The sequence below is a fragment of the Microcaecilia unicolor genome, chromosome 1, assembly GCF_901765095.1.
Source record: "Microcaecilia unicolor chromosome 1, aMicUni1.1, whole genome shotgun sequence".
Classification (NCBI taxonomy): domain Eukaryota; kingdom Metazoa; phylum Chordata; class Amphibia; order Gymnophiona; family Siphonopidae; genus Microcaecilia; species Microcaecilia unicolor.
The window spans coordinates 549,690,218-549,702,765 of NC_044031.1; the positions used below are offsets into that span (position 1 = coordinate 549,690,218).

Here is a 12,548-nt window from a genome sequence, read left to right on the forward strand (position 1 = left end):
TCTTAAAACAATTCAGGTAGTACTGCAGCCAGGAACCCTTTCACCTTGCCATCTGGAGTCTGTGCTAGAGCCACAACCTCCATGCTCTCCTCCTCCATCTCCTCCACTGCCACCATTTTATCACATTCCATAGCCTCCTCCCCACCTAGTTCTCCCAGCTGCTCCCCATCTTCCTGATCAGAAACCATCTCCCAGTCATGCTCCTCCCCCTCTATGTCCTGAGAGTCCTGCCTTGGGTCAGGTGGGTTCTGGGGATGGTAGTTTCTACCCTTGGTTAGCATTCTGGTCGGTCTTTTGGCCACTAGGGGGCGAATTCCATGTTTATAAGGAATCTGTGAATGAAATTTGCTCTTCCTCAAGAGCACACTTTCCTTCTGCCTCTGCCTTCGCCCTCCTTGAAGCAGACTCCTCTCAAACCCCTTACAATCTTTAGAAATTATACAGATAGGATTGGGCTGTTTAAATGGCCAAATGACCTGATACGTTCTGCATAATTGTAACCTGAGGAAGGTTTTAATCTCAGAAATGTAGTGACAAAATAGATTGCTATTACATTTGGCAATCACCTTATTCTTTTTATTTGTATTTTATTAGTATTATGGCTTGTAATTTGCAACAGATTATTTTGAAACAATAGATTTGTAATAACAATGAATTTCCCTTATGCAAAGTTACTCTTTCTACTTAGCACTCTGCTTTCTTTAACTATAAATTATTTTTCTCCTTGAATCCCTGGCTTGCAGCTAGATTTGTGTTTATCATGCACATAACATGTATTTGAACAATTTGAAAACAAAGACATCATGGGAGATTAACTGGCATGAAACAGCAGTCCCAACTCTAACTGCCTTACCAGGCTTTTGTCCGTGGTCATTTCAATTAATAAAGACATTCCTAGAATCATACTTGTTCTACCAGACTTAAAACTTCATCATCAATGTCACTATTGAATAGCCTCAAAAAAGAGATTTCTGAAAACATGTAACCTCATATAAAAATAATATTATGCTAATAATCTTGCTTCTCTGGTTATGATTTTTTGGAACAGCAGTGAACAACTAGCTCAGTGGGATAGTCCAATGCGAGTAAAACTTTCAGTCTGGAAACCCTGTCTTAAAACTCTACTAATAGAACTCCTCCCTTGGGCTCTGCTTATCAATCATTCCAAATGGGACCTCTGGCTGTTTGAAGGAGAGACAATTGTTCTGCAGATTCCTGCTGGAAAAACAATTATACCTCCTAACTTTAAGGTAAAGATACATTCTACATGTCTATACATTACTTATATGCATTTTTAACAGTGTCCAGTTAACTACATTCTAAAAGTAATATTCAAATTCCAGTCTATATGGAGTATTATTGGTTAACATAATATTTTGCGACTCATGGTCCTTAATGGGGAGTTAAGCAAGATAGTCCGAAGCACTTATTTTTACACTTCAGTGGACGAATTTATTCAAGTATGTGTAAAGAAGGAAAAACCTCAATATACAATGCAATTTTTATATTTTAATATTGTTTTAATTTTTTAAAGAAAATTATAAAATCAAATAAAACTCATAAGAGTCAATGTAGGGAAAAGTAGTTACAATCAAAATAGCACTCATACATCCAGAAAAAAGAAAATCCAATCCTGTTTCAGCTACTAAAGATAGAAGAAAAAGGAAGGAGGACTGCAGAACCCCCCCCCCCACCACCACCAATATAAAGTAAAGTACAAATAGATTATCCTATACTAGTTATCTGTTCTAAAGTAAATTGTCCTTTATTCTATCAACCATCAGAGAATCCAGACAGCAACACTTGATGCTAGATCAGCAAATCTAAGTGGTATCTAAAAGAAAAACAAATTAATTTCCTTGGTATCTTATCATACATCTCCTAGAATATTTCAAGGGGAATGGTATCTTTAAGCCAAGGCCTTTGGATGCACTAAAGAAATTTCCTCTTGACCTCCTGAGTCATAGGAGAAACATCAGGGAATACAGATACCTTATGAGAAATTGAAATTAGCCAAACACACTCTAAAGAAAGATTTTAGAACTGTCTTAAAGACTCCTAAAGGTAGCAACCACCGTACCCCAGTTGGCTAAAAGTCTGTAGAATCTCAGTTAATACCCCCATTTCCATCTGTGATGAAGATGTTAACGAACTTCATAACTGAACCCAAATTATAAAATGATCTCTCAGTCCCAGTTTAGTGTAGTTTAGTTTATTTATATTTGGTATACCACCTGTCAAATCATGAATCAAAGTGGTTTACAATTCTAAAATCCAAAACCACAAGAAAGGAACTACAACAAATCAGACAGGAAAGAAACAGGCAGAAATGGGGAGAAAGGGAGAGAAGGAGACTCAGAGACACTGCAGTGGCTCAAACCCCGTGCCATCTTATAAGACATCGCTGGAGGTCTTAATAAAAAGGTGGGTTTTAAGTAAATCTTAACTGGGAATGTGATGGCTCAGAATGAAAGTCTGGTGGAGAGAATTCCCAAGGGAGGGACCAGTAAAGAAAAAAGCCAAATGACATGTAGAATTCGGTCTGGAGCATGCAAGTGGAAGGATTGTAAGTTGTTTGCTAGTTGAGGACAGCAGCGCCAGACCGGTCTTATACGGAACAATCAAAGTGGATGAGTAAAGGAGGATACAAGTATGAAGAACTTTGTGAGTTAGTGATTTTTATATTGTATTCTGAAAGAAACAGGAAGCCAATGATGTTGTTTTAAAAAAGGTGATATGTGATCCAAATGGCGAATTGCAGTATTTTGCACAATCTGAAGTTTCTTATGAAGCAGCATAGAAACCCAGAGTAACAGATATTATAGTAATCGAGTTTGGAAATGACCAGAGCATGGAGTAGGATAGCGCAGACTTCTGTGTCTGGATATGAACAGATAGAGCATATACTGTGCAATGAAAGAAAACAAGAATGGGCAACAGAAGAAATCTGAGGTAGGAAGTGTCACGTATGTGAATGTTTCCTTGTTTGTGCTCACCTCGCCCTCTGGTGGCCAGAACCGGTAGCTGCTATGGACTGTCCCTCGTTCCAGACTTCAGCCCAGTCCGGTCCGGATCTTCCGGGCTGTAAGACTTGCTTTTCTTGTTTGTGCCTGAACAGCACCCGTAGCTGCCTTGTGATTCCTGCAGCTGAGCATCAGCAGCGGATGGGCTTTATTAATCCCCTGGAAACTTCTGTGTTTGCCTTTGCATCGCCTAAGGTCCCTGGTATGCTGGTGTGCTCTGTGCACTTCTGCCTAGTCCAGTTTATTGTCTGAGAGTCTTGCCTGTTTCTAGTCTAGTCTGTGTGTAGTTTATCTTGTACTGTATTTTATTTATTTATTTATTTATTGCATTTGTATCCCACATTTTCCCACCTTTTTGCGGGCTCAGTGTGGCTTACAATATGATATGAATGATGGAAGTACAATTTGTTACAACTTGGTTATGGATTACATTGTGAAGAGTTATGCGAGACAATCAAAGTATTGTTGCAGAATATAACAATGGATCAAAGCTTTCAAACATTGGAAGGAGACAGCGGGAAGCTAGAAGGGCATTATATGTGGTATACATATATCTGTGGATAAAGGTATGAGTGAAGTTAGATTACGGGGTGACTTGTTTCCCAGTCTTGTTTCTTGTTTGTATGTATTTCTCTAGTTCTTGGTGGTCTGTGTTTCTTGTTTAGTGGCTGCCTGGAAGCTTTCAGTTTTGGCTCTTACCTGTCTGTGTTTCCTTTCTTAGTGGCTGCTTTGCAGCTTTTAGTCCTTGCTCTCAAGCCTATCCATTTCCTACCTAGTGTTGTATTGTCTATCTGTGTGTCCTAGCCCAGTAGTCTGTCTTGCTTCCCATGTATTTTCCTTTCCCCTCTGACCCTCAGTCACTTTTCAGCCTAGTTGGTATCCAGTTCCTGCCCTGTCCTGTAAGTCCTGCCGGCCACCTGCACCCAGGGGCTCAACTCCTGAGGAAGTCAAGTGCAGGTGAAGTCTAGCTGTTCCTGTCAGAGTGCTGCCTTGTCTCTGGTGTGGGGGGCGGGGTTGCCTGCCACTGCTGCTCCACGGCAGTGGCCCAAGGGCTCACGAACCTAGTTTCTGCCTTGAAAATCTGACAGGAAGGAAAGCTGAGCATCACAGATACTTGAAAGACAGTACAAGGGAAAGTGGAATATGGCGATGAGTAGGAACAGCTGAAGGAAAAGTGGCACAGCCAGTAATCCAAAGAGGAGTTAATTTAGACGGATTAAAGATCAAATGGTTCTCAGTGATCCAGCAGTCAATAAAATTGAGACAGTCCTGTGAAGCGGAAAAATCAGGGACAGAGGGATCCTGGGTGGAGACTAATAAGATATTGTCTGCATAGATGTAAAAGCGGATAACCGCCTACTGGATAAAGTGAGCTAAAGAGGCAAAGAAAATTTTAAAAGCTGAGAAAGTATAGATCTTTGGGGGAGACCATAGGATAAAGGACAAAGGGCTGATTCGGTTTGGGAGGTACATACTTTGTAGAAGCAATCTGAGAGAGAGAATGAAAACCAAGAGAGAACTGTGCCAGACTCCCCCAGCAAAACAGCATAGCCATGGTCGAAGGAAGTATGAATATCATTTAGAAGGGAAGTGATAATTGTCTCAGTGGAGTGCACATACAAAAACCTGATTGAAAAGGATGAAGAAAATTGGAAGTCTCCACATGTGTGACAAGTTTTTCAGTGAGTTTAGAGAAACGGAATATTAGAAATAGGTCTGTAGTTGTCTGGGTTTGCCGCATCAAGGGTAGGTTTTTTCAAAATAGGGCGAACAACCATAGTTTTCCAAAGGGAAAGGACAGTACGAGAAGAGAGACTTTTACAGACTATATGAAGTACCAAAGGTAAAAGACCATGAGTAGATATACTGAGCCATGAGGAATGCAAGGGGGTCTAAGGGACAGGTGGTCTTCCTAAGGGAAGAATACGCTTTAGGAAGCTCCATTAGAGAGGGTAGATTGAAGTGAATCCAAGTAGTGAATACCAGAGCACCCCCAGGGGGGGAACAGTGATTGGGAGGAGAGGCTGGGGTGGGTGAACGAGCAACAGAGGGGGTAGCAGGGAGAGGTGACACAGCTGCTTAGGCTGCTGCTATCTTGTGTGCAAAGCAGCACACAAAGTCAGTGGCAGACAGAGAATCAAGGTTAGATCAACAAGGACCAAGAGAAGAGAGATGGGAGCAAACCTGAAAGTGCCTTAGAGTAATCAGATGAATCACAAATTAATGCAGAATAATAATCATGACAAGCAGCAAGCAGTTATGCTCAATAGGCATGGAGGTCTTGACAAAAGAGAAAGCAATGCTCCTGAGAGCACAATTTCTGCATTGTCTTCTCTGTTCTTTGTAATTCCTGTCTAGTCAGGCATAAGTCTCCATTATACTAAGGTTTACATGTGAAGTTTGGAATAGAAACTTTGTGAAATGGTGTGAATGACTTGATGGAAGAGCATAGGATGGTATCTCAGGTTGTTGCCTTAGTCAATAAGGGCAAGTCTCTGAAATTTTGTGGAAATGCTGAAGCCAGTGGAGGGATAGTCAATGGATCAGCCAGCCTAAAGTCCTGATACATCAGAGCTACCTGGGGAGAGGGTAACACTGGTCTAAACAGAACAAGGGAGAAAGATGTAAGTAAATGGTTAGACCATGATAGGGGAGTAGAGGCAAAGTTAGAGAAACAGAACACACCTATGGCCCATTCATGTCCTGTCCCAGTTTCAGACTAGAATCCAAGAGTTAAAATGTGTAGGCATATATTCTATGGGGCACTTTTACAACTAGGTGCCTCTATTTAGGCTCCACAAGGACACTCAGTAGGAGCTCATTCTATAAAAGCACTTGAACACTCTGGTTTTATTTATAGAATACTAGCAAAACCTGGTATTATTGTGCCTAACATTTAGGTGCCATCAGTTACACAAGCCATAGACCTGACATATGTGCATGCATCTAAATGCAGCAGGGACACATAACAACAGTATTCTGTAAGTTACTTGCGTTATTGGAAGCCCTGACCATGTACACACCTCCCTTGTAATTATACATGCTATATAAGTTAAGTAGATATTGGCAGAATAGCATTTGGGTGCCTTGCTAGCACTTATGTAAGTGTACACATATGCATGTAATTGCTAGTAATCTAATTCACATAAGGAGTGTGCAAATTTAGGCATCTAGATTATGGAATTGCCGTTAAAACCAAGTCTCTAACAGTAATATTCCAGTGGTATCTTTTTATAACAAACTTTGAGCATGCCAGATTGAAATTGTTTCCTCAAAGTAAGCCAACTATATTATTTGTTGGAGTGGTTAAATTCTACTATAACAAATCTGTTGTCTCCCAACTTGTTGATTACAAAGGTCATCCACTGTCCTTGTATAGTAATTTATATAAGAAGTTTTACGCAGAACTATAGGAGCCTAATTTCTGTAATGTGCACACGTGGGGGGTCCACAATCCAAACTTATGCATAGATCTGAACATAAAAATCTCTGTCAGAGTTTTCATGTTCTGAAATTTGGTGTAAGTAGCATACCAAACAAAAACGTTATTAGGAGCACACACTTGCACATATACAAACATAGTGATCTCATAAGCAACCTTTTACTTCAGAAAGTAGGCTAAAAACACTAATAATCTTCTCATACATAAAGCTGCACTGATCCACTTTACTGGTAATGTGTCTCTAACATTTGAGTGCCCTGATAATTTACCATTTTGGTATGAGTGAGTAATAGGGATTTCCCCATTGGAAAAAATGTGTACAGGACAAATTCAGCCTTTCAGCAAATATACATTATGACTAATGGAATGCCATTACATCAGTATGTAATCTAGCCTTGTAAGTGCACTATTGTAGAAGATTTTACTTAAAAAACTGAATGAAAATGAAAATACATTAATTTTTCTATTTCAGGAAGCATTTCAAATTGGAATCTACTGGGCCAACACTAACACTGTGCACAAGTCTGTAGCAGTCAATCTGGTCCATGATATGACATCTCCCAAATGGAAAGATGGAGATAATGATGAAGTCGTAACTTTAGATGAAGAAGGATTTGTGGATACAGAAATAAAACTGGGTGCCTTTCCAGGTTGTCAGAAGGTCAGGAGAAGATTAAGATGGTTGATAATTTAAACTGTGAAAAAACTATATTTTGTCAGATAGTTTAATATGCAGTATGACTCTGGAACATAGAATGACCTTAATAGATTGGTTGCTAATACTTCAGGAATAAGTACATAAGTATTGCCACACTGGGACAGACCAAAGGTCCATCAAGCCCAGCATCCTGTTTCCAACAGTGGCCAATCCAGGTCACAAATACCTGACACGATCCCAAAACAGTTCAATACGTTTTATGGTGCTTAGCCTAGAAATAAGCAGTAGACCAGTTGATGCAAAGTCTTTAGTAGGCATGTGAGACTTCTAAAAGCAAAACTGAAGCTTCCTCTATGCAGAACAGCACTTGAACAGTTCACCTGTGAATTGTGGGATCCACCTTTTAGAAAACAAAAATAATTTTATGTCATGTAGAATATTTTGAGTAGCTCTTCTACTTCTGTAATATTGACAAGCCATTGACTACTTTTCCTTTCACCTTGTAAAATATAGTGGTAGTTTGACATCTTGTCCCTAAGGTATTTTATGCTTGTTATTTGTTAACAAGCAGTCAAATATTGCTAGTTCACTAATTTATTGTAAGGAGACGATGACCGTAATGTATAAGTGTGCAAAGAAAAGCATTTTCCATAGATTCTTGTATGTGGCAAGAGCTTTGCATGATACTACCCCAAGGGAACTTCCTAAAGAGGACGTTCTAAAGCTTTGAAAGTGGTTTCTAAGCAACCAGCAGCTGCCAGCAGTTCGCTTTATAGGTTTTCCTTTTTAAAAACCATTGTGACTTTACCTTTCATCTGCATATGACTGCCCCTTACATCTCAGAACCTAAAAAGGGCCAGCTGAGCCATATTCTTCAGGCTGGTGGTTGACACATCTTTTATAGCAGGGGTGGGCAACTGAAGAAGTGTAATTCCCTTTTAAGTGAACTGCTCAGTATGAATGTGGAGGCTCTGTTTGGGCTACATTGAGGGGCACTTGAATATCAGTTGAGCAGCAAGCTTCAACTGAGTGACTTTGTTGGGCTGTCTGAGCCATTTTTGTATTTTATATATTCCTTTGAATGTTGGACACTGTATGCAGTAAGATTACTTGCGGGGGTGTAGCTTGAAAGTTTATTTTGATTCAGTAAAGGATTTTGATGTATTTTTGATATAACTTTTTTGTATGTTCATTCACTCTGTTCTATTTAGTGAAAGGGGCGGGGGTTGAACCAGTAGCTTTTCTCCATTATTTTGTTGTGTTTTTGATGTGTTAGGCGGCGAGAGTCTGATAGGTACGGGCGGAGAGAGGGATCTTGGGGTGATAGTATCTGAGGATTTGAAGGTGACGAAACAGTGTGACAAGGCAGTGGCCGTAGCTAGAAGGTTGTTAGGCTGTATAAAGAGAGGTGTGACCAGCAGAAGAAAGGGGGTGTTGATGCCCCTGTATAAGTCGTTGGTGAGGCCCCACCTGGAGTATTGTGTTCAGTTTTGGAGGCCGTATCTTGTTAAGGATGTAAAAAGAATTGAAGCGGTGCAAAGAAAAGCTACGAGAATGGTATGGGATTTGCGTTACAAGATGTAAGAGGTCAGACTTGCTGAACTAAACATGTATACTCTGGAGGAAAGGAGAAACAGGGGTGATATTTGAAAGGTATTAATCTGCAAACGAACCTTTTCCGGAGATGGGAAGGTGGTAGAACGAGAGGACATGAAATGAGATTGAAGGGGGGCAGACTCAAGAATAATGTCAGGAAGTATTTTTTCACGGGGAGAGTAGTGGATGCTTGGAATGCCCTCCCGCGGGAGGTGGTGGAAATGAAAACGGTAACGGAATTCAAACATGCGTGGGATAAGCATAAAGGAATCCTGTGCCGAAGGAATGGATCCTCAGGAGCTTAGTCAAGATCGGGAGGCGGGGCTGGTGGTTGGGAGGCGGGGATAGGGCTGGGCAGACTTGTACGGTCTGTGCCAGAGCCGGTGGTTGGGAGGCAGGGCTGGTGGTGGGAAGGTGAGGATAGTGCTGGGCAGACTTATACGGTCTGTGCCAGAGCCGGTGGTGGGAAGCGGGACTGGTGGTTGGGAGGCGGGGATAGTGCTGGACAGACTTGTACGGTCTGTGCCAGAGCCGGTGGTTGGGAGGCAGGGCTGGTGGTGGGAAGGTGAGGATAGTGCTGGGCAGACTTATACGGTCTGTGCCAGAGCTGGTGGTTGGGAGGCGGGGATAGTGCGGGGCAGACTTATACGGTCTGTGCCCTGAAGAGCACAAGTACAAATCAAAGTAGGGTATACACAAAAAGCAGCAAATATGAGTTATCTTGTTGGGCAGACTGGATGGACCGTGCAGGTCTTTTTCTGCTGTCATCTACTATGTTACTATGTTACTATAATAATCTCATTCCCAGTTAAGATAGTGGTTTGATGCGATACCTTGGTACTTGTCCCTATCGGGAAATTTGAGGTCTTTGTTGTTTAAAATTTGGTTTCATAAAAACAGGTGAATGTGATATAAAATTTCAAACTATTTTTGTTTAAGATTTCATTCAGGTTCAGACCCAGCCGTACCCTTATCTTTTGGCACAGTCACCCGTCTACTTAGTCCACAGCATCTTCTCATGTCACATCTTCCTACATGGGAACCATGCAAGTCATTCCCTTCTCAATACACATTCAAGCTGTGTCCCATTGGGGCAGAGCCTTGGTACTTTGGTAAGGTGTAGCATGGATACATTGAAATGGTGTAATCACGAAGGCATAAAAAAACAACAAAAATTGAATTAGAGCACACATGGAAAAAAGAAATTCATCTCAGGTATATATTTTTGTACTTATTAATAAAGAAGGTGTTCCCAAATGGACCTGTGTTGTGGTATTTCAAGGCTGCCATGCTTTTACATTGGGCTAGCTTATTACTGAATCAGGAATGTATTGAATTCTGGGGAGGAAAAAAAACATGTCAATGCACTAGCTTCCAGGGCCGACTTTTGATCTTCATTTCATACCATCTTAGACACTGATACCTCACCTGGGGTTGTCTTAGACCACATACGTTTGGCTGCTTCATGCTAGACTGTCTCAGTGATGAAGTAGGCTATACACTCCGGTGACCATATCTGACCACTGTAACTTAGGTGGAATGGTTTTGCACCTTTTTTGATGTAGGCAAAGGCTGTCATATCTGTTTGGGCTGAAGATTTTGGCTATACTCCCTCAAAATCACCTTGATGACAAAATAGGCCACAGCATTAGAGACTACCTCTGAATGTAGTCTTTAGGGCCCATGCTTTCGTGTTGCTGATCTGATGTTACGCTCTGCTACACTTCTCCGGGATGGGTTGGTTTCTGTTTCCTAACCTGGCAGCCGTCATCCGGCTTGGAGCAAGAGCAGCAGCCATCTTGACTAGCTCAGGAGGGGGCAGCCATCTTGTCTAAACGAGAACAGGAAGGAACTCCATATCTGGTCGTGGGAGGATCTCCTATGGGGGCTGCCATGTTGGATGCACCTGAGTTTGGTTTGCTGTGATTGCTTCACTATTTAAAGCACTGCCTCCAGGCCTTCTTTGCTTCGGCCTCAATTGTTCTGAGGAGTTGCTGTCAGAGTGCTGTTCACCGGCTATCTCCTGTTCCTGATTCCCTGTGTACCGGACCTTGGCTACTTCTTGGATTTCGCTTGTTTGCTGCCTGCCTTGACCCTGGACTGATTTTTGACTATTCTTGCCTATTCGGTGTTCTGGTGCTGGAGTGTGTCTGTTTTCCTGCCATCCTGGTCAGCGGCTGTGCAACCCTGCCCGTTCCAGAAGTCCCTGGTGGCCACCTGCAGCTGAGGGCTCAACTCTCGGTGAATGGTGGTTGCTTCCCAGGTGAAGCTAGGGGTTGTCTGACTGCCTGACCGAGTACAGCATCTCTCCATTTTCGCCATGCTCAGTCGGGGCACAAGGGCTCACACATCTCCAGTCATAACATCTGAACATTGAATCATTCAGAGCGATGGGAATTTTGTTACTTTTTGCTATATACCTCAGTGCTGCTACATACTTGAAATTCTTTAAATTAATATACATATGTTCTGCTTAGTACTTACCCAAGCTTAAGGTAGGATTAACCGTATCGTAGGACCTAGTCAAAAAAGAATGATACACAAGAGAACATGTAAGATTTCATTAAGGGCACTGCAGAGGGTGTAAAGTTTGACTTCCTGGCAACTATTTCTGTGGTGGTAGTGCTATGAAAAGGTACAGGTTTTGCTGCATTCAGAAGATTTAATCTCATCTTCAGATGGAAATTCAAATGAAAAAGTAATCAAAGGAACTTTATTTATTTATTTACAGACACTTGCTATACCACCTTCACTAACTAGCAGACTAAGACAGTGAACACTTTAAAATTACAAACAGTAGTGCAGAAAGGAGCTAAAATAATTTGATAGGAAAGTCGAGACATTATTCATACAAAGTAGTAGTACTATACAAGTATAAGAGCCATAGTAGAGGGGAGGAGAATAACAATAGGGCTTTTAGCCTAACAATTTTGGAACACACACCCTCAACCAGGGTTAAAAGCAAGTGTAAACAGCCGTGTCTTCAAGGCGGTTTTACATTTTTTAATAGATGATTCCGCTCAGAAGGTTAAGGGAAGTGAGTACCAGTGGAATGGAGCAGTGAAGAAAAAGGCTCGATACCTAGTAATCTCTGCCTGTTTAGCACCTGGTAAGACCAGGCAACAATCGTTCAGAGAGTGAAGGGTCTGGGAAGGAGAATTTATACAACCTTAAAAGTAAGTAACAGTGTCTTATAAATGATTCGCTGCTCGACAGGGAGCCAGTGATATTGCTGGAGTAGGGGAGAGACATGGTCAAAGTGGCGGACATGGCGTGGAGGGGCATAATCAAACGGAAACGCCTATTTCCATGGGCGTTTATCTCCGAGAACTGGTCCGTGAAGGGGCCGGCCGAACCATATTTTCGAAAAAATGGACGTTTTTGAGCTGGGTGTTTTGTTTTTTGTAGCGATGATGGAAACTAAAAACGCCCAGCTCAAAAACGTCCTAATCCGAGCCATTTGGTCATGAGAGGGGCCAGGATTCGTAGTACACTGGCCCCCCTGAAATGCCAGGACACCAACTGGGCACCCTAGGTCAGTGCGGTGGACTTCAGAAAAAGCTCCTACATGCATAGCTCCCTTACCATGGGTGCTGAGCTCCCAATCCCCCTCCCCCAAAACCCACTACCCACAAATGTACAACACTACCATAGCTCTTAGGGGTGAAGGGGGCACCTATATGTGGGTACAGTGGGTTTTGGAGGCCTCCCATTTACCAGCACAAGTGTTACAGGTGGGGGGGGGGGATGGGTCTGGGGCCACCTGGCTGAAGTGCACTGCGGTACCCACTAAAAGTGCTCCAGGGACCTGCATATACGCAGGCCTCTA

General features: G+C 42.1%; 1 protein-coding gene across 1 annotated transcript in view; it reads left to right on the plus strand.

Annotated features, from left to right (window-relative positions):
* VPS13B (vacuolar protein sorting 13 homolog B) overlaps positions 1-12,548 on the plus strand; it is a 1,674,799-nt gene that overhangs the window by 1,505,304 nt on the left and 156,947 nt on the right. The window contains 2 exon segments of the mRNA XM_030217225.1: positions 1,049-1,250; positions 6,938-7,126. Of these exon segments, the coding sequence (XP_030073085.1) occupies positions 1,049-1,250; positions 6,938-7,126 (391 nt within the window).